We start from the raw sequence: 24,114 nt of genomic DNA on the forward strand, positions 1-24,114 counted from the left end.
TTTTTGTACAAAACTGTAGTTGAACTGTTTACGAAGTATAATACGTGTTTTCACGAATGTACTAAAGAGATTTACTCTGATATTCTCATTTAAATATGAATAGGTAAATTCGGGCGGTTTGGGGCAGCTTGGTCACATTAACCAAAATTTTTTTCGGGCGGTTTGGTAACGAAAGGGTTAAAGCGGTATATTTCCCACCATAACCAAGAGATCTGGCTATGTGTTTTTAACTATTTAGCATTTGAATCACTTGATGTTAGGAAGGGCCTCAAACGGCAGAAACTGAGCCAAAAAGAAGATTGGAGCTTGGTGCCGCTCTCCATCTCTGGTCAAACCATTTAACCTATACCAGCATGAAAAATGGACTATGATGATGATGATTGCTTCGAATTAATCAAGCATTATCTTGTAGCTTTGAGATTTTGATGATGTGATTGTTCACCCTACATTGTAGGGTAGGTGTAAGAAACTGGATTTGGCCAGTTTGAAGTGGAATATTTTGGCCAGATATGCTGAAGGGTTAAAGTAATAACTTTAATAACTTATTCTGTTGAGAGCTTATGAAGAGCTACAAAAATGGAGAGAGAGTAAAAATAAGGTAGAACAATTCACTAACAATAACTTCTATAGTTCAGGTGTGTATTTCTAGTTTATATGTAAATAGGGTAGATTTGATATGATGGTAGGCAGTGATTTGTTATAATTTATTTTAAATCTCTGAGTGAGGTATATACAGTAACAGTACCAAATAGTAATGTTTATATGCCAACAGAATGTGGCAGTCCTATATAGGATGATGCTACTGTTGTTTTAGCCCCGGGAATTGTTTTTCTCTATATGAGATCAGCAACTGTGTCGCTTATAGAATATATAGCATTTGCGAGTGGAGAAAGCTCATACTGAGGATGGGTAACCACCCAGAAACCTATGGGCTAGAGATGGGAGCGATGACCTCCCTTGCAAATTGCTATACGGACACAGAGTGTGTGTCGATAGCCAGCTGGAAGAGATGCTTTCCTGGGGCTAAAACCAGTAACAGTGCCCTTTATAGGGCTGCCACATTCTGTTGGCATGTAAACATTACTGATTTGTTATTTAGGGTAAAATTCTTCAAGCAGAAGAGATTAAGGGTCTTTTTTTTTCCCCTAACAAAAGGCACTGGACCATGGCTGGTAATACACACAAGGAAAACTAAGCGACTGCCTAGGGTACTGAAATTTAGGGGCCCCACATAAGTTCAAAACAATTAAAATAGAAGTTCTTAAACTACAAAAAAAATCACAGTACTAAAAAGAGCAGGGATGGTTACCCTTGGAACAGAGTAGGATGGGGGGGGACAGGCTTGAGGGGGAAAGGGAGGAGGAGGAGAGGGTTGTGTAGTATCTTGAACTACAGTTCTTGTTTGTAAGGTTTTTCAATTGTAATTTTCAGCTGGTGTAAAGATGATGATGGTAGAATTTCTAGAAACCGCAGGGCTGAGGGAAGTGGGTGCACGTTATCCAGCTGAGAGATGGGGAGCACATTGTAAGGGTAGAAGGGTGCAAACATGGGGGAGACGCGCACATTATAGAAGTCGGGGGTGGTGGATTGTAGGGCTTGGAGAAGGGAGGGGGGGGCATTGTATAGTTGGGAAAAGGGGGCATGCACTGCAGAGCTAGGAAAAGGGGGAGCACACTATAGGGCTAGACGAAGGGAGTGGTGGGAGAGGGGGACACATTTTGTAGGGCTGGGAGAAGGAGGGACGAATTGTAGAGCTGGCCTAGGGTGTTGAATATCCTGACACTGGCCCTACACTGACCAGAGATTTTTTTTACTCTGTGTCATGTACCAATATACTTCAACTTTTATTGAATTAACTTCTGCTGATGCATAGTGCAAATAAGTTAACTTGAATTTAGTAATGTTAGGAATTGCTGGAACATGTTAATTACACTCAGTGTAGATATCAACTTCGAATAGTATAAATATTCGTTGGATTAAAGCAACCCAAGATTTGTGATAGGGAAAATTGAAAAAAAAAAAATTATTGATAAATAAATAGAAATTGATAATACCAGCTTCCAGCTGCTTTTTTTTAGCCAATTACAGCTTGGTAAATATCCTTACCTTTGGAGATTCTTTCTGAACTCTTACTCCTTGGTGTGCTGGCTTTGGGTACTTCCAAGGGAACAAACCCAGGCAGCGTCCCGGCTAGACTGGCTGGGCGAGGTTTTCGAGGGGTTCGCATTTCTCGTGGCTTGACTGGAGCAGATGCTGATGGTGAGGACATGTGCAATCCTGTGGTACTTTTGGTCCGGTGAGGTGTAACTGTAGCTAGAAAAGAGCGACGTTTTTCGGGGATGGTGTTGAGGGCTGTGGGGCCGCCATAGGTGGTGGAAAAGAGAAAAATTTTAATTAAGGGTGTTCATTGGAACTAATTTAGTTCACTTTTTTTTTTTTAATTCTTTTTAGTTTGTTTCTAACTGGTATAAGCGCTAGAAACTACACCAGCAGCCCTCCACCATCAGCAAGATTTTAGGGGTAAGAAGTACCGCCGAATAATTAGATGAATTTCCACTTTAAAAAAAGAAGCAGTGTTAATTGATTGTCGCTGAAATATTTCACTTTAAAGAAAAGGATGAAATATTCAACATTTTTGAGTAAAAGCAGAAAAAAGTGCAAAAAAGAAATTTATGCTACCAAAAGGAGGAGGAAAAGGAGATATTATTTAGCTACAATTTGAACCCACAAAAAATTCTTCCAACAATCACCACCACCACTGTTGACCACTTTTACAATCAATAAATAAACAACAGATGCAAAAACATAATGATAAAAACAGTATATATATACACACACACATATATATATAGTATATGTATATATATATATAATGTGTATGTATATATATATATATAATATATAGTGTACAATATATATATATATATATATATATATACACACACACATATACATAAGCACACAAACACGCATGTATGTATATGGAAAGACAACTATATACAAAAAGAAATAATGGTAATAAGTAAAAATGAAAAAAATCGCAAATCACATACACATGCACTTCATTATAGAACGCCTCTGCGAAGCAGCTGTGTGATTAATAAAAAGGAGTAGTAGTAGTAGTAGCAGCAACCGTGCCACGCCAATGGTCTCACAATATCTGCAGAATGCTCCGAATCGGTTAGAAAAGCTCTGCTGGCTGATGTTTTAGAACAACAATACGAGAAACTCAATGTTGGGAAGTTATAAAGTCCAGAGAAAGAAAAAGCGAAAAGAAGGAGCAAAGTATATATATTCAGGAGAAAGAATTTCAATTCCTAGTGCGCATAGGGTTAATGGATGGGTAGGAGAGAGAAGATACTCTACAGTTGGTCATACATTGACATCTCTATTAGCTAATGACTGGTGCCCGTCAGGAAATTAAATTAATTTGAAACAAGAATAAAAAGTATAACATCAAGTCTAATAAGAGAATATGACTCATAAATATGACCTATATTTACTGTAATTATTGCTAGAATTTACACGATAATGTTACCCAGTTACTGATGGAGATTTTCGCAAAATAAAGTGAGAAAACTTGAGGGTAGAGAGCAGAGAATAGGGATCAGTTTAGATATCGTATTTTTTTTTTACCATCCTTTGTTACTGCTTTTTTGAAGAATCATTCAATGTCTTATATAAATTTATTTTCAAAAGTACAAGACCCTATTTTCTACTAAACTTTGAAGAAATATAAAATCTGTCAGCTACCTTAACCATTAATAATTACGGGGATTTTTGTGTTTATTTTATAGCAAAAAAAAAACAAAAAAAAGTAGATTTGCTAAATATTCAAACACTTTCAGTGAAAGAAATTTCAGGATCAAAACCAGCTGGTCCAGTTCTTAGGAAATTTGAGAGTTTATATTTCAAAGAAGAACAGGGAAAGAGATTGTGTGAAGTCTCAAAGTAACTGAAATGAAGAGTTTTCTAAACGAGAATCAAAGACAGAGATGATGCATAGAGAACATACCAACAAACTGTGTTGACAATCATAATAAGCTTCCACGGGCAGAATTTAAACAAGACCAAGATTAGAAGAGGAGAGAAATAGTCAACTGATTTCACTTGTAATATATTAGATTTATTAGATTTTACTGGTTTCCCACCTTAATTAATCTGGTGCTTAATTATATCCGCAACTTTCTACAGGTAAAAGTACTTATTTTATTTTTAAAAAAAACAGTGAAAAGAAACCGAGTTTCCTTTACCATGTATTCTTTCTTTTATTTGTTTCAGTCATTTGACTGTGGCCATGCTGGAGCACCACCTTTCTTCAAATAAATCAAACCGAGGACTTATTCTTTGTAAGCCTAGTACTTATTCTACCAGTATCTTTTACTGAACCGCTAACTTACAGGGATGTAAACACACCAGCATCGGTTGTCAAGCGATGTTGGGGGGGGGGGGGCAACACACACACACACACACACACACACATATATCTGTATGTATGTATGTATGTATATATATATATGTGTGTGTGTGTGTGTATATACTCTTTTACTCATTTACTTGTTTCAGTTATTTGACTGGCCATGCTGGAGCACCGCCTTTAATCGAGCAAATCGACCCCGGGACTTATTCTTTGTAAGCCTAGTACTTATTCTATCGGTCTCTTTTGCCGAATCGCTAAGTGACGGAGATGTAAACACACCAGCATCGGTTGTCAAGCAATGCTAGGGGGACAAACACAAACACACATATATATATATATATATATATACACACACACACACACACACAACGGGCTTCTTTCAGTTTCCGTCTACCAAATCCATTCACAAGGCATTGGTCGGCCCAGGGCTATAGCAGAAGACACTTGCCTAAGGTTCCATGCAGTGGGACTGAACCCGGAACCATGTGGTTGGTTAACAAGATACTTACCACACAGCCACTCATTCAAAATACTTTTACACGAAGTAATCACTTAGAAATGTTTTAGGCTGGTTTTATAGTTGAAATATGCCCTATTTAATGGCACTACTTGTTTCTATTTGCAGTTTCATGTAGAAAAACAAAATAAGGAAAAATTAAGCATTAAACAAAACAAATAAAAAATATATACATTTTGCTCTTACTTTCTGGACTTCAGAAATTCCCAAACAATAAAACATAGCATACAAGGAATACAGTTATTCGTATTAGTAACAGATGTTAGCTAAAGCAAAAACATGCAGCTTATGCTAAAAAATAAACGGGAAAATACAATAATCAAGATTAAATTTGAAAACAAAGTCGTCGTGTACCACCTTCACCCTTGCATGTGCTGCAACAAATAGTTCACTTATTTTTGAACAATCAAGTAATTTTCAAACTGAATATAATCTATTCATAGCAAATCAAAGATCAAGGAACTCAATTGTCCAATTCTCTTCTACAATTAACCGTTGTTATGATTAAAATTCCCTTTCATAATCTTTACTAAAACCTCTTCGATGTAGGTTAAATGATGAACCAATTTCTTTAAAATACAGTCCCATTTTATTCACACTCCTCAAGCATAACAAAATGCTAAAATCTTGGGTTTGTTAAAAAAAAAAAAAATAAATAAATAAAAATAATATTTAACTGGATGAAATACAACTTCATACCTACTGATAAAACAATAAAAATCCATCTACTCTAAAGTCTCCAAGCCAAACTATACATCTACATCAAACATTTATACATGTGTGTGTATGTTTGCACGCTGTTTGAATCCCAGGTTTTAGAATATGAACAGCATAAGCCTGTGTTATAAGGGGTGATTAAAAGGGTTAGCATCAGGGAAAGCAACCAATCATAAAAGTCCCAATTAACCAAAGCCAATTTGGGGTGAAGCAGATGTAAATGCTGATATGATATTGTTTTTATGTTCAGTGAAAAGAAAAACAACCCTTACATTAATCTGATGGGTTACTCTATACTTTTGTGGGGTACAAATTTACTGTTCTTAAACAAGAATGTTATTGATAGGGATTTCAAAGTTTCAGCCAGCTACTGCAATGCATTGAAGTTAAACTTCGAACCTTTGAGGTGGCAAGCTGGCAGAAACATTAGCACGCCGGGCGAAATGCATAGCCGTATTTTGTCTGCCGTTACATTCAGTTTTAAAATGAAGTAGCATGAAACGATTGTACTACACTACCTTGGATATCCTTATTGCTTATTTTGATTATAATCACCCCATTTGATTTATATGGATCATACCATACAAAATTCTGGTACCTTTGACTTAAGTACCATATTCATCTGAATCTAAATTTTGCTGATCTTATATATATATATATATATATATCATGTGACGTGACTGACCAGACCATCAGATGTTGTTACACATCGCTGGTCACAATGCGTTTGCATTGTTTTAGCCTTTGAATGACGCCACCCCGCTGGCTAAGCGAGCAGGCCAAATATATATATATATATATGTATGCATATGTGTGTGTATTATATTATTTAGATATATGAAATAGTTTTTAAAAATATGTACTGTATTAAATTTTAGTGTGAAGATTTAACGGCAAATTACCTGACAGGAAAAGAACTATGTATATTTGCTTTTCTATAGAAGCCTGATATTTAATAAGTCATACACATACGCACACACACAACACACAAATGTGTGTGTGTGTGTGCACGCAAATATATACGCATTGAGTTTATATGTAAATTTTGAGTCATCACTCCATATGTAAATTAATAATTAATAAAACACATAAAAAGCATCCAGTTCACTGTATAAAGCGGTTGGTGTTAGGAAGGACAACCAGTCACAGAAATCATACCAAAACAGACAACGGAACCTGGAGCAGGTTGCTAGCTCCTGTCAAACCATCCAATCCATGCCAGTAAGGAAAATGGATATATGATGATGATGATGATGCTGATGATGATACAAGACAATTGTGAATGTCTGTCATGTTTATTCGACCTCACCATAGACTGGAAAAGAGGGATCAAATGAATGTCGTTATCACTATACCTTCACCATTTGCCTAAATTTAGTTCATAACATAAATCCATGCACCAACACTCGGATCTTTCAGTCGTGTCCCACCCGGAACTACTCTCATCGAAAGTCTTGTTTATATTTCTTTTAAAGGAAGTTATACTCTTTTACTCTTTTAATTGTTTCAGTCATTTGACTGCGGCCATGCTGGAGCACCGCCTTTAGTCGAGCAAATCGACCCGGGGACTTATTCTTTTGTAGGCCCAGTACTTATTCTATCGGTCTCTTTTGCCGAACCGCTAAGTGACGGGGACGTAAACACACCAGCATCAGTTGTCAAGCAATGCTAGGGGGACAAACACAGACACACACAGACATATATATATATATATATATATATATATATATATATATATATATATATATATACATATATACGACAGGCTTCTTTCAGTTTCCGTCTACCAAATCCACTCACAAGGCATTGGTCGGCCTGGGGCTATAGCAGAAGACACTTGCCCAAGATGCCACGCAGTGGGACTGAACCCGGAGCCATGTGGTTGGTAAGCAAGCTACTTACCACACAGCCACTCCTGCGCCTATTGAAGTAATTTCAGAGAAAACTTCAATCCCATCCTCTTATTATATTCTGGAATATTTGCTGTTAAAACTGACGCATGTGTTGTACAAATTTTGTGATTTGTTTTAGGAGTTTTTTTGGGGTGTTTTTTTTAATCAAAGGTTTCATGAATACCTAGATCATCTTTTTACTGAAAGGACAGAGCTTAATAGTAAATTTAATAATGAAAAAACTGCAATAAGGCCAGTAATTAATTGGTTGTTACTAATTGCATTTTGTCACTCCTATTTTTTCTTTTTATTATCTTTTTGTCGTTTGTTCTAATTCATTATAATGTAATAAATTAACTATGACACATGCAACTTTTAAGACCAAATGACTATTCACACTATGAAGACAAAAAAAGTCTTCTCTTTAATGCTACCAATTTTCACAATAAGGTGACAAGTATATACACTGGAAGCCTATGAATACCTAAGTTCATTTTTAGGTATTTTCTCCTTAATCATTAGAGGATTGAGGTTTAGGTGTAGAAAATTTTCGACAGGGCGTTAAAAGCTAACTGCTGCTGTTGTTATGGTCCCTCTTTTCCTGTCCGTTGTTTATGATTGTCTTCTGCATCCAGTAAATTTTAATTAATTCAAGCAATCTCAGCAGGTCAATGAAGGCCACTGCCAATCATCTCCATGTGTTAAGATCAATGCTTAGATGTGTGGTACCCAGAGACATCAAATAGAGATACAAGGTTATGAGAAGAGTGAAGTTCATGTCCAGCAACACCCAGGAGAACTGTGTTATCCGGTTGAACCCAAGTGCCTGTTGAATAAACCCAAGCACCCCCGAGGAGTCCAACATGCTCGGATTCTCAGGTGAGAACTATGTCCAAGATCAAAAAGTGAACAAGAGAAATAATGACTGCCAGCCCCGCTGAAGTCCCTACAGTTATACACACCAAGTTCCCATCATCTTTGATGGTCTTGGGGATCATGAGCAACAAGGACCTCGACATGCCCCCACTCACTTTTTTGAGTAAGGTTTAGGGTCAATGTGGTAGCCTACATTGAGGCAATGGAAATGATTGTCAGGACCTGGATCAAGAGGCCTGTTCAGGAGGGACAGTAAATGTTCCAGCAAGACCCCACTCCCTCTGACACAGCCTGCATGACACAGGAGTGGATGGTTCGAAAATTCTCACGACCATGTTATCTCTGATATTTGGCTTCTTATCTCTCCTGATCTACAGCCAGTGGACTGCTATGTCTAAAGTGTCACTGAAAGGGAGATCAACAAACATGCCCCAAAGCCTCACTGATGTCTGTCATTGGTGACGGTATAACCAACAGCAATAAAGATTACCTGGTCAACACCTTCGTTTCAGAAGCTGTATTGAGGCTGATGACAGTTTTACTGAATAGCCTTTTGCTACGTGCATGTAAGAATGCGTGTACCAAACGCTATAAAAATATGTTAGTTTTTCTAATAAGTCCTTTTATTTGCCTTTAACTAAAATTTTGTTTTCAAACAGCTGATGCACCCTGTTTATTTACAGTGTATTTACTAAGAACAATGAAAAGGAAAACAGAGGAAGAATAAAAGTTGGACAAGTAGGGTATTAGCTTACTGCTTTAATGGAAATAAAAGGCATGTTTTGGACATCGGTCCTGCATCAAAAGAGAGAGATTACAGGGAGTGAAAAAGAGTCAGAGAGAGACCAGAGAAAAATGTTGTTCCACGGGAGGGGGGCGGGGAATAAGAGAGAAAGGGGCAGGAATGTGAATGTATCTGCCATTGTCCTCACCTTTTGTCACTCATAATATTTATCCCTATATGCCTTTGACCCCTATTACTGTGCATCTCTCTCCCAACACTACACAACATTCCCCCTATTTCTTAACTGTCTAAGCAACCAGCTCTCCAACCCCAAACATTTTATGCATTACCACCTATCACCTCCCACTCCTCCATGACCCACTCTTATCTTCCTACCATTCCTCCAAATTTGGATTCACCATTATCCATGCTTCCATCCATGTTCACCATTTTCTGCATTTCTGCCAACTGTTACTCTCCTTTCACACTCTTGTGAACATACCCCACTCACCAGCCATTCTAAATTCTCAGTTCCTATTCTCTCTTTATCCCTCTTCTTGGATTTCAAGAGAATGCCCTGAAACCTCTTCTTTATAATCGCTTCTCCCCTTTCACCTGGGGTAGCAGCCATGCATCTCCTCTGCATGAACATGTAGTATCTCAAGGATACTACATCTGATGTTGAGGAAGCCATTTCAATAGTCCCAGAGTTTCCAAATGAAGTGGTCCAGAGAGGTGGGGGTTTTTCCTATCCTTACACCTGAAAGAGTTCATGTGTTGTGCTATCTTCCCTTAAAGTCATTGGTTGTCATGCCTGTGTAGTTTCTTGTGATGTGTAGCGTCTTGTGATGCTATCAGATGGTGTGAAGGTGGCCTTATAAACTACAACCTTTGAGGGGGGCAAGTTCCCTCAAGTGGGCAGTTGGTAGAATTCCAGCACTTACAGCTTGAGGCATAGAGTGGGAGCTGTTATAGGTGTGCATTTGTGTCTAATGCAGTATGTGATGTTTGAAGTGATATTATATAAGAGCAGATAACCTTGACATTATCAGTTGAAGAGTTTATAATATCTATGGCTCATGAAATGCTTTGTAATTAACAGCAGGAAGCTCCCAGTCATATTATTGGAAATGTTTACATTGTATAGGGGGGATTGAACCAGATTATCTTCTTTCTATTTCTGTTTGGGTTCAGGATGGTGGGAAAGTCTTATGTATGTATGTATGTGTATATATATATATATATATATATATATATATATATACCTATCATTTGATAAGTTTGCAAGAGTGTGAAAGGAGAGTGACAGATGGGGAGAGGGCTGAATGCAGTGAATGGTGAACACAAGAGGCAATGTGGTCAATGATGAATTTCAGGTGAAAGGGCGAGGGGGACGAAAGGATAAGTAGCAGCGTATATGGAGAAGTGATAAGGGAGACAAACATTATAAGACACTAGAGAGAAAGAGAGAGATGAAAAACAGAAGGGTTGATAAAGTGAGCCAAAAAAGATTGGGGGAAGGGGCTACTGCTGGTAGGCATGAGAAGGCATTCAGTGAGAAATAAAATAAGGGATAATATTGAGAATGCAGAATAGGTAAATGGGTCCAAGTAGTAGGAAAACTTGTACCACAGAAGAGAAGGGGTGGGGGTTAAATTATGTGCAGTTCTGGCTTCATATTACAACAGTTGAGCAAAATACTATTGTAATAGGAAGTGTGATAGGGGGCACAAGTGTTATGAAGGTGTGATGTGGACAGGAACAGCCTGGGTGTGAGGAGGGCATGGACATGGATGATATGCTTTCAGGACCTCATTTTCACGGGTCTTTTGTCTTCTAGGTGAGGCTCAACAACTTGAGGTAGTTCATTATATACAAAATATAATGAAATGTAAACAACATTATTGGCATCCTTAAGTATTATAAATAGTTGTTTCCAAAAGTTAGTGGTTGGGTTTTCTCAATATTTCAGTAAAAAAAATACAATATTGTAATTGTGATCTGCCCTCGTATATCCATAATCATGCAAATTAAACAAAAGCAAAGTGATAAAAATAGCAAACAAGAGATAATAAAACAAAATAAGGAAGTGGTACTAGCCAGATAGAGAGAAGGTTAGAGAGAGAAGTAGTGAGAGGAGGAAATCATATTAGCAAAGAGGGAAAAAAAATACATACCAACAACAGTCTTAATGTATACATCAGAGAAAACAACAACAACAACAATCATGGGATATTAGAGAGAGAAATAAGAGTAGAGATAGTGCAAAGTGGGCAATTAAGGTTGAGTAAAGTTATATTCAGGCCATAAAATTGACCAGTAAGCCCTGGCAGTTGTTATATGGAGCTTCAGGTCCAGAGATCTCAAATAGGCAGACAAATTGCACATTAGTGGTTTTGTTATATCGTCATCGGTAGCTTTCATTATTTATAAAGACCATGTTTGAACTATTTTTGTTTGAAGTTTGCAACGAATCAAATACATACATTCACGTATGTATTGTATGTACACATGTGCAGGCAATCTCTCATACTGATTGGAACCTGTCTACACACAGTTCCAAAAACACATATACGGGTTTACACCAACATATGAAGATTATAGGCACAGCAGGATGGATGTCTGCTGCTGCTATCTCTGACCAGACAAAGACACTGTTCCTTCTTTCCAGACTAAATTGTAATAGTTTTTAAACAGCCCCTTTTTTTGCAACACCTTTCAAATACCTTGCTTACATTCACAAAACTGGTCAATGGTCTCAAACTGATAAACCTATCCTAAATCATTATGCAAATACCCTGTCTTTGTATCTCTGTCCTATTTGTAGTACCATGTGGAAGCTGGTCTATATAGATATATATACACACACACACACATCATTTATTCAGTTACATGTGTATACAAGTTATGAGTTCTATATGTGTGAGTATAGATTTGTACCATTGTCACACATTGTACACCACTGCAGAGTTACGGAAAACACATATGGCTGCCTTGAGACGCAAATATACGAAAGTAGAAGTAAAATGGTGTCTATATATGTATAGTGTCTTACCAAGAAGTGATTCTGGCCGGTTGCTTGAGTTTAGGGTTCCTGAAGAGGAAAACTCAGGGCTTCGTTTGTAATAAAGAGCACTGGTTGATACAGACAGATGTTTTGATGGTGGAACACTTGCTGGATAAGAACCTGGAGTCAATGACACATAACAATCCATGCAAATCGATTGACAAAAGACAGGACATGGCATGCAAGCTAAACGGAGGCATTCTTTTGTTGGCAAACAAAATATATATAAAGTAAAAATAAAATTAACATTTCACATTAGTATACGGTTTAATTCTTAATACATGCACAGCCATTTTTGAAAAATAATTTTAGGGATAAAAACCAACAATACAGCATAAACCAATTTTTGTTGTGCACTTCAAGAAAAAAAAAAAATATCTACAGCGCTGAGAGAAAAATTACACATCAAAATCAAGGTACTTTGGTTGTAAAGCTTACATGCTGTATTTAGGGCTTTTCATCGCAAAATTATTTAAGAAAATATGCATATTCTTATATAGAATTAAAATAAGATATATATTAAGGAGGAGGAGATTATAAAATAAAATTCAAATTAGAGAAAAAAATGTATATTAAGTGTATACAATGGGAGATATACAACTAAAGGATATCCAAAATACATCAAGCCGCAACTTGAGACATGTCATAAAATATACTGCCTGAATGACAGGTGTCACAAATGCAAAGATAAAAGTCTCCCAGTCCTAATTCTACATGTTAATTTATTCTCTTTTTAACATTCGGTTAATTCAGTTTCTTTTAGAATCATTTTTTGTTACTCTTCTTGGTAAGTACCAATAGTATCTTTTATATCCAATCGGAAGCAATCATGTCAAGCAAAGAGGAGATAGAGTATATATCTGTGTGTGTGTATGCAGATACACACACATATACACACTCTTTTCGAGAGAAGAACAAGAGAAAAGAGCAAGATTGGAATGAAGGTTAGTTCTTGTCTAAAAAACCTCACGCAACACAAACGCTTGAAATACATACCCTGACCTGTCGGTGCATTATCAGAACTGCCTTCTACATAGAAATGGTAAATGATAGAAAATTATGAGGATTGTAAAAAAACAAAAATTTTGTATCATGATGTCAGTATCATACCACAACCACCACCACTATTATTATTATTATTATCACCACAACTAGTTTCAACCAATAAAGATTTCTCACCCTCTTAAGAACTGTATAAGTCAATTAAGACAACCAGGCACATGCATGCCTGGTACATATCTTATTGACCTCAGAAGAATGGAAAATAGAAATGTAGAACTTTAACTCAGAACTCAGAGAAATAAACAATGATGTCACAAAGTGCCAGGGTTCTGCCATTTCTGTACCATCACCACTGCTGCTATCACTGAAGCCAGGCCCACCACCACTGATTATAATAATTTTAAGTCAAGTTACTAACATCAGGAAAATGAATCAATTCACTTTGTAGGGCAAATGAAAATATAGAGGTTTTCTTTGTTTGGTTTAGGAAGGAGGAAATGCCCTTAGCCTTGCAGGATTGATATGGTTGATGCCCTCCGCTTGTAACTTGGTGTCTGAAGGTAAAATGGACATTTGGAGGGAATGCCAGACAACTGACATTATTAAGAGGGATTAGAGAAAGTGAGTGCAGGGCCAGGGACGAGGCATTGTAGTGCTAATAAAGGAAGGAGGGATGAAGGGTCAGCTAGGCCTGAGAGGAGGTGGCATACAATAAACTGGTTCAGATAAACAAAGGCCACTTTGGAGCAATAATAATAAGAAAAGAACGCAATCTAGAACATGGACAAGAAGTTGGAGTGAGATGCCAAATGTTTGTCTGTCACTCATACGACCTTCATCTGGAAGTGGTGTAGAATGTTTATGTGAGCAACAGTACTGTTTCATATATAAGAATAGCACTACATTGCTGGCTTATTGCATCATAGAATTCTGTAACTAATCAAAGGAGAATTGATATTCAGGCTCTGAAAAGAAAATTAAGCTTTTACAATGCACTTTTGGCAATGTTACATGTATGGCATCTTCAAGATTGCTACAAATGATGACATTTAGCAGGAATGAAGAGTAATACCGTCCGCATAAAACTGAGCTTTGTTGGATTTGATTTTCAAAAGGAGAGCAAGAGAGAAAACCAGACCTTGGAACATACCAGAGTTGATTGAAAGTGATTTTAAGGACTGTTTATAGTTCAAAATGAAGAAGGTTCAAATGATTCTTTGTCTTTGGTATAAGTAATGATTGTGTCTTGATGCTCGAGAAAGAGACTAGATTGTCACACCTCTGTTTGAGGAGTTTTGAGGTGCATATATTCATGTGGGTGATACAGGTTTTGCATGAAGGAATGATATTATCTGCATAGAGCTGAGCATTGTTAGTAGCAACAAACAGCAGCAGGTTAATAATATATATAGAACAAAGTGAGTCAACATTAGAGTTGAGAGAATATGCGTTAGGTAAGGCACTGTCAATATATTTGGTCAGTGGTTGCCAACACGAGGAGTGCATCAGCAAATAAATACCTTCTTTGAATGTCCACAGAAATACTGTTTTGAAACAAAACACTATTGACATACAATTTATTGACTTAATTATCTACCAAGAAAGTAATATGCTAACTGGTCTTTCCAATCTAGCCCTTGATAACAAAGGGTTTATAAGCAGTATCACCACTGCCAGTTAAAGAGAGTAGTCAATTACTGAGGAAATTCCAGCAGGATTGAAACTAGCTCAACTGATCCTCTTTCTCTGTTCATGAATAAATCGTACATATAAAGACAAGGTGGTTACATCTGCCTACACTTAGTGTTGGCTGAAAATCTATAGATATATTCCATAATATAGTAAAGTAGTAATGCTATACTATAGCATACAGTCATAAAAATTTACTAAGAGATATTAAAGGGAATCACAAATAAAGATATATAACTTCCGAGGAGGAAACTAAAAAGAGATGAAATAAGGTTAATAAACACTATTTAAAAGAATAACACTATCTTTATAAAGAGATGTACAATGAATTAATTCTAAAAATTTATCTGGACCCATACAAAGGTTCTACTGAAGGTGATACAAAAGTGAGGATAACTATTTAATTAATTGCACAAGTTGGTAGGGTAACTTCTCCACAATACAAAAAAAAGTATCTCGATCACAAATGATACCATCACTCAACTCAATTTTTGAATCCTCTTTGAGAAAAAATTCAAATGTGCCTTGTTGTAAGCACTCACAACACATATGGTCCTAGCTATGATGTGCAATTTGCCTGGAGGAATCCTAGATGTTGGTGAGGTGCAGAATTTGGAGTAACTGTGGAGGCTTTGATTGAGGTATGTGGTGTAATGATAGTTTCTTGAATTTTTTTTGGTTGTTGTTGAAAGAGAGATTGTCATGGATCTACATGAGAATGTTTCCAAAGTCAGTGTTCATAGAATCAATTGAGGCATGTAGTATTCAGATTACATGTGGATGCCACATGACTAGGGAAGGAGATTAGGGAGGAATGAAGAGTAATACTGTCTGCATAAAAGTGGGCTTTGTTGGATTTGATTTTCAAAAGGAGAGCACGAGAGAGTTTGGAACATACCAGAGTTGATTGAAAGTGTAAGAGAAAGGGCTTTGTCAACAGCAGCGGTGCCGTCTGATATGAAGTTACCAATCCAAAAGTTGAAGAATGGATGAAGCCCATAGGCAAGAAGTTTTGAAAGGAAATTTGCATGCTGGACATGGTTGAAAGCTTTGCTGATGTCTAGGGCAGTAATATTGCTTTCACCAAAATTCTTTAACATGAGGGCCAACCTATGGGTGACACGACAGAACAGATGTCCAGTATATCTGAAAGCTGAACTGTGTGTGTGTGTGTGAGAGAGAGAGAGAGAGAGAGAGAGTGAGAGAAAGAGAGAGAGATAAGGTGTTGAAGATTGCCAATGTTAATGGCTGTTTCTTATTTTTCTTTATGTCTTGTTTTCATAAGTTTTGAATTAAAATCTTCCACCAAATCATAGTCACAATTTATGTTCCTAACACTTGCTTAATGATAACTAAGTTATTTTACTAAATTCTTTGTTATATCCAAAATAATTGAGAGAAAGACAGAGTATCTCAAAAAAAAAAAATACAGAATTGAAAGGGTTAAATAATATATAAAGGAAAACAAACCTACAATATAATCAATCAATCAATCTATTAACCTCTGAGTAAATGTTTAACAAAAATTAAAAAAGAAAAGACTTCAGAATATGAACATAAAAATAAGGCTGAAATTGATTACAATCCTCAAATAATTATCTCAAGGCAATAAAGATATCAAATGTATGATCAAACACTCACACATTCATGTATATAGGAAACAAATTTCCTTTTCAACATATTATGCTTGAAACATGATTATGTGTTCAACTTTAATCTTTTCGTTAAATATTTTTCTTGTCATTTCTTCCTGCTTAATCTGAAACAATAACCTTCTTAAGCTCGTTAACATATTTGGAGCTTTCTGGATTTCATTCACTGAATGAAGTGTGACTGATAATGGTGTTCCTGTAGTCGGCAGCAAGGGGTCATGGGAATAATATCGCAAACTGCTAAATTCTTCATCAATGGATGCAAAAGCCTTACCTGCACATACACCCCACCCACACTCCACAAACACAAAATATAAAAAAAATTTCTTTTTAAATTAACGAACAATCTTTTGAATCCCAATTAACAGAATGTCGCACAACTTACAAAAGTGGATTCCAAACTGACAAACACCAGTCCCAATCAACATCCGTGAAACTGTTTGTCTTTCACCCCAACCATATCTATTTCTTTACTACCCACAAGGGGCTAAACACGGAGGGGACAAACACATATCATTAACAAAAAGACAAAGTTTCCACCCACATAAGTCTTCTTTCGTAACTATGATACTGGCCAAGCTAAAAGAAAAAGTTTCATGTGGTGGTTGCATATGTGACATTGTAGACCCCACTCCAGGGAAACAAATGGTGGTGGGTGGGGCATGGATGCTATTTCTCTCTACAAAACACCTGCCCTGTAGTATCACCAAATCTCATCACAAGTTTTACACTGTCACTTTGCAAAAACAACTGAACCCTTGCTGACCCAATGCGCCTCTCCCTCACTTGTCAATAGGTGCCTCGACAAGTTGCATATTTCACGGTTCTTGGCAGCATGCGAGAGGAGATACTATATAATTGACGAGTGAATTCATTAGAATGCTCTAATGCAATGGTTTTCAACCAGGGTTCCACGGAACTTTAGGGTTCCGCCAGTACAGTCCAGGGTTCCGCAAGAAGTTACAAAACTGCTAAAATCAGCAGTTATTTTTAATACTCCTGTGCAGATATGCGTGCATAAGACTATTAAATTATTGCACAGGGGTTCCTCGAGCCAGTGGAATGTTTCCTTGGGGTTCCGCTCCAGCAAAAAGTTTGAAAAGCACTGCTCTAATGAGTCACGAGGCATATAATGAAAAACATCTAGGGCTCTAGAATCCTAACCACAAGAACCAAACAAATGCATAACACTTGGTAAACCAATATGTATTCCAGAGGGATGTGGAAGCCCCAAAACAAATCTGAAGATAAATGGTAATATTTCTTTCTTTGTGATGTCTTGTCGAAATAACCCCATGAGGAAGACTGAGAAGGATTGAGAAAAGTAAGGGAAAGGATTCATGAAAATACAACACTCCAAATGACTGTAAATGCCCCCCATGTAACCATAGTAATTTGGGTAAGTGTGCATGTGTGTATAAAATAAAAAATATTAGATAATGTGATTCAAGGGCTGAAAGATCAAAAACATCCAAAGAATAATGTGCAGCTGAAATCTCCATCCTGTTACCCAAAGATTAAGTGCCTGGTGTTTTCCCCCAACAACCTTGCCCCTACTGTGTGCTCATCTCATTTCATGGTCCCTATTGTATGTGTTTATCACCACCAGCAACAGAAAGTCTTCATTTCCATTAGACCCCTGCTTCCACACAAACTACTCCCTGCTAATACTGATTAAATAGACTTGCAATCTGTGGGTCCTCTGCTTCTCAGAAACAAACCAAAACACCCAGAAGAAACCTGAACTTATCCCCCCAAAACGCATTTATGCACACACGAAAACAACGATGAAAGAAGCTACTTTGATGATATTTCTAATCTAAGTTTCCGTTTCATTTCTGAGTAGTGAAACAACCAAGCAGAAGCATGATCCATGTGCTCTTCTACTGCAGCACTGTGTACCGTCAGAGAGAATTATAAAGAAGTCTTCCAAGTGAATGGAGTCACAATGGTCATTAGCAACACAGTAAGTCGTTATTGAAACTAATTTTACAGAGAGAAAAAGATGTTACGAAACACGAATAATTTAATTTATATTAACATTTTCTAGTTTATGCATAAGGGTGAGAGAGAAGAAATGGCTGGAATGGATAACAAACAGGTTCTATGAAGTGCGAAATTAATGAAACACAGAAGGGGATTAGATTTGAAGATGACCCACCATATCTACATTGGCTACACTTCATCAGAAAAAGCACGGTGAGGGGACAGAAGGGTCGGCTGTTTTTGTTTTTCACTACTTACATGGAAAGATGGATTGGACAGGAAAAGGAATATTACGAAGGAGAGAAAAAGTACAGGCATTGCTGTGTGGTTTAGAAGTTTGCTTCACAACCAACTGGTTGGTTGCTAGGCACAATCCTACTCATAGCCTTGAGTTGGCCAGTGCCCTTGTGAGTGGCATTTGGGAGGTGGAAACTGGGTAGCTATCCACTGTGTGTGTGTGTGAGTACTTTGATTTTAACAAAGAGGAGGGAAAATACTCAATATCATAGTAGAGAGCAATAGTTTAAGGCTAATACTGTTTGAAGAATGATAACATACTGGGGAAATAATGACCACTAGTTCGAATCAGAAGGGGAGAGAGAGAGAGAGAGTGTGTGTATTTATGTGTGTGTGTGTGAAAGAGACAGGCAGACACTGTGTGTGTGTCTTTTAATGGTGAATACTGGAAAGAGATTTAAACACTGGTGAATCAACCAATAAACAGGTGCTTTCAAACAAATTGCCAAGAGGTATTTGTTCTGCTTTAGTTGTGCAGATAATTTCTTGCTACAATAGCCATTGTAAATGAAGTGAAATAGCAACTGGCCTCCTGGAAACCTGTAACCAATGGTGATATTTACATTATTTACATTTGACGGATTTGTTGTTAACATGTTTCGGCTGATATACCCCCCAGCCTTCATCAGGTGTCCTGGGGAAATTTCGAACCTGGGTTCTAATCCCTAAGGTAATTTTCAATTATTATTATTATTATTATTATTATTATTATTCAGGTCACTGCCTAGAATCGAACTTGGAATCTTAGGGTTAGTAGCCCATGCTCTTAACCCCAAGATTCCGAGTTCGAGTCCAGGCAGTGACCTGACAGCAACAGCAACAACAACAACGAAAATTACCTTAGGAATGAGAACCCAGGTTCGAAATTTCCCTAAGACACCCGATGAAGGCTGGAGGGTATATCAGCAGAAACGTTGTGTTAACAACAAACAAGATGAAGAGAAATATCTGTCAAATGTAAATAATGTACATAATTCCTCATCTCTTAAATATAGAACTGAATGATGTTTACAAAAATGGACATAAAAAGAAGAGGGCAAAGTCAAGAAAAAGAAAGAGAAAAAAAAGAGAGAGTAGGGTGTGTGTGTGTGTGTGAAAGAGAGAGAGAAATGCATGGAAAATGAAGAAATTTAAGATACTAATAGTTTAGATACTAATAGAATAAATACTATTCTGTTGACAAATAAAGCTAAACAGAAAGATACTTTTATCTTTTTCTGACTGTTCAAGGTATGAGTCATCAAAAGTAATCTCCCTCGGATATCGTCTCATTTCCATGTATATTAGTACCACCATCACTATATCGTTATCCGTAAGGTAATATATGTAAATGAAGACAACGGTCAACAGAAGATTGCTTTATACAAACAACAACAAACATACACACACATGTGCACAAATAAAAAACAAAAAAGATAACATAATACAAATAAAAATAACAGTAAATAAAAAAAAACGAAAGCATGAAATAGAAAATGTTTCTTTTTTTAAAAAGAAAGGCAAAATAATGGCAAAAAAAAAAAGTTTTAAAAAATAAATTAAAAAATATACAACAAAAGAAACAAAATAAATAAATAAATGAACAAACAAGCCAAATGTGCAAGAATCATTTAAAGGAAGCTGAAGCAAAGCGAAGCAATAGAAAAAAACAAGCTACAGGCAGGAAGAAGATAAAAAAACGTAAATAAGGGCAATAATTGCAACAAGATTATTATCATTATTAAATAATAATAACAACAATAATAATAATACTAATTATGATATTCAGCCACATGCAGTTCTCTTTTCTAGGAGGGGAGCGGGGAGTATTTTGGGCCCATTTGATCACAACATCACAAGCGGCACAAATACATAATGCTACGGACGGTAACACAACAGGCCCAGATGTCTTGGAGACACATCAGCAATGCAATACAAACTGAAGATTGTCCGTCTGGCGGTGGAACGCCTGTCCTATGTCTTGGACAACTGAAATTCTCCGGTTTCGACATTTCCGAATATGCGCGCGTGTGCGCGTACGTGTCAGCACACATGCACTCATACGTATAATGATTTCGGCATGTTGGGTTGGTAGTTAATAATTAGTAATGTTTAGTAGTGTTTAGTAAGGAAAGCAATAAGAAATCATGCAGTTTCAAATTTAGGGGATTTTCTTAGGGTACAAAAAAATTAAAGGAAAAAAAAAAAAAAGAAGAACCTAAATATAAAAGGAAATTATTTAAAAAATACCATACCTATACCAAGCACATCTACGGTGGAGTGCGTGTGTGCATATGTATATCTGTGTGTGTATATATATACATATATATACACACACACACATGCATACACGCACACACATTCACACACGCACACATATATTATTTATTCATTTATATATATATATATATATATATATGTATGGGTGTGTGAGTGTGAGGGAACATGCATGTAACCTTGATAAATATGTATCCATCAAAGAAGAAATAAAGAAACACACCGCTAAAACAAAACAAGCAGAGAAAGAACATTGAAAATAGAAACCCGGAGAGAATTTCGGCTCTAGATCCCTTCCAGGAACTGCAGAAATAGCAACAACAACAACAGCAAAATCAATGCCATTCTGAGTGATGACTTCTAAGAAGACATCAGGCCAGGTGTTGCAAAGAAAAAGAAAATAGGTGCAACCGCTTCCAAACAGAATTGGTAAGTAAGAATTTAGAAGGACGAAACATAACGATGGGGCTTGACTAAGCTGGTCCCAGTGCTTTTGATAATAACGACTGATGGTACATCACAAAAAGGTAACTATACAGTATGGGAAAAGAAGTGATTCCTGCCCTGCTTAATTTTTCTCTCAGCATATTTTGTCATTCATTGCTCATCAAATGCAGGATAATCCCATTTCTTTTTAACCTCGCACGTCCAATGCATTTAAAGTTTATATCTTGCTGTCCTGTAGAACTACTTTTCACTCAGAGAGAGAGAAATCTTTTGTTACCATCAGAGGTAATGGCTCTCTCAACTTTATGCAGCCTGTTTGTATTTTAGCAACTGTACTTTCAGAACAACATCATCCGCTGCTAATTCAGTTACCGAAGTAATAGAAGGTATTTACTTCTTTTAGGCAGATGGTATTTCGTCTGCCGTTACGTTCTGAGTTCAAATTCCGCCAAGGTCGACTTTACCTTTCATCCTTTCGGGGTCGATAAATTAAGTATCAGTTACGCATTGGGGTCGATGTAATCAACTTAATCCATTTGTCTGTCCTTGTTTGTTCCCTCTGTGTTTGGCCCCTTGTGGGTAGTAAAGAAATAGGTATTTACTTCTTTTAGGCATCCCATAGGTTCCTAGTGTTTCCTGCTCTTGCATATCTGCCACATACAAAGTGTGCTATCTCTGCTATACTACTGAATCTCTTGTGTGTCCTTAGTTTGCACTGGGTACACCATATGGAACCTCTACCTACACCATTTCAACATACTGAACTAGATAAAGAAGTACAAAATGTTTGAAGAAAAAAATATGGCGCACAAAAAAAGCCCCAAAACAAATGATGTAAAGAAATCAAATAACAAAAGAGAAATGAAATGATGCCAAACACCAGGAGTAGACAGGGATATTAACAGACATCATAGAAAGACAATAGAAGGTTGCCAGGAATTGCCAAAATTGAAAATTTCAAAATAAAAACACTGTAATAAGACAATATCTTAATAAAATAAGACATTCATCTTAAAAACCAAAATGGATGAGGCTATGAAATGGAATCTTCCAAAAATAATCGAAATGACTGACCATAAAAATGGTATTAATCATATGCTTTCTTACTATAAGAGCCTAGTGTTAACACTAAGAAGATCTATCAACACCTAGATACAAATAGCTAAGAACCAGAATAGGTTCATATAAAGGTCAGGGTGTAATGTAACATTAGAAAATTGCTGACAGAAAAACAAGATTATGACCGACCTATGCACTAATTAGATATGCATAAATTGCAACCAGTGGTTATATGATTAAAATTTTCAGTTCACAATTGTATGGTTCTGAGTCTGATCAGTCTAATCGTTAAATCCTTAAAAATGTTTTAGCACGAAGGCCGCGGCCATGCTGGGGCACCACCGCTGAATAGAAAGTAAATAGAAAGTCTGTATAGAAAGTAAAATTGGGTAAACTGAATCCACAAAAAAAAGGCAGTGACCTGGGCTGTACCTGTTCTTGGGTGGTAGATTTAATCTGTTATCCAATTTGTGAATACCACCTGATCCTTGGGTATCTTTAATGTTGCAAACATTCAGGCCTCTGAGAGTAACTTCTAAAATATAATGTTCTTCTCCCCCCAGCCCCAAACCAGTCGTAAAGTTCCTGTAAAGAGGATTCACGAAAACTTGCATTCCCAAACGGAAACAAAAAAATACCAAATCACAAGGAAGGAAACTATTTACGTTCCACCTGGCTCCTGTCCTCCTAAACATTTCTGAATTCTCAGAAAGGTTTGAAGGTTGATAGAATCAAGATAGATCCCTTGTTCTATATACATCATATAGCATTAGAAAATACTTGAGAAACTGTAAAATCTTTAATATCAGTCAATCAATCAATTACAGTTCACAGTCTTGAGTGCACAGCAAAAGGGACAACTTCTGCCCCCCATCTTTTTTCAGTCGTCAACTAACCATCTTCTTCCCAATCCTTTTTTTATGTTGGTCACCCACCCATTTCTAGTGTCCCTGCAGTATTAGCAGTTGTTAAAATAGAGAAAGAAAAAACAACAACAACTAAACAAAAAGCTATCTAAGACTATAATTACTTGATACAGCATGCATTTTCAGAAAGGTTCTCTTCATAAATGAAACAGATTAACACAAAAAAATAACACTGCATTCACCTGATTATATGATGTCGGGCATAATGATGTGAAATAAAAACCCTAACAGATGAATGAGGAGGAGCTTCTGACACTGACAAAATTTCCAAGGAATCACTTCAAGTCCATGTGTGAATGCTAGATACTTGGTGAAGAAAGACAAGTTGTTCTTGACAGGACTTGCACTTAATTAAATTTCAATATTAAAGATTTCTTTATATCAGACATGCATATTGCGTCTGCCAATCAATTTCTTTTTGACAAGCCAGAAAGAAAATATTTATAGCGAAGATGTGCTTTCTTTTTTTGTGTTTTAGAATGTAAAGAAATGATAGAAGATACTGATTAAACTTCACCGCTGCCAGTTTATGTTTTACAAGGCACAAAGGCACTGTATTATTTGATAGCAAAATGGAAAGTGATATA

At 36.7% G+C, this 24,114-nt stretch overlaps 1 protein-coding gene across 27 annotated transcripts in view; it reads right to left on the minus strand.

The window, feature by feature from the left end:
• Window positions 1-24,114, minus strand: part of LOC115222779 (ensconsin) — a 208,056-nt gene that overhangs the window by 39,130 nt on the left and 144,812 nt on the right. For 11 of the 27 annotated variants that reach the window (XM_036511841.1, XM_036511843.1, XM_036511839.1 and 8 more), the window contains 3 exons: window positions 13,210-13,242; window positions 12,202-12,333; window positions 2,107-2,352 (listed from right to left, as the gene is read on the minus strand). The exons of 2 other annotated variants lie outside the window; for them this stretch is intronic. In XM_036511841.1, coding sequence (XP_036367734.1) covers window positions 2,107-2,352; window positions 12,202-12,333; window positions 13,210-13,242 — 411 coding nt within the window. The remainder of the gene's footprint in view (window positions 1-2,106; window positions 2,353-12,201; window positions 12,334-13,209; window positions 13,243-24,114) is intronic. 14 more of the 27 variants (XM_036511842.1, XM_036511852.1, XM_036511844.1 and 11 more) reach the window with 8 other exon arrangements.

Source organism: Octopus sinensis, linkage group LG21, assembly GCF_006345805.1.
Source record: "Octopus sinensis linkage group LG21, ASM634580v1, whole genome shotgun sequence".
Taxonomy (NCBI): Eukaryota; Metazoa; Mollusca; class Cephalopoda; order Octopoda; family Octopodidae; genus Octopus; species Octopus sinensis.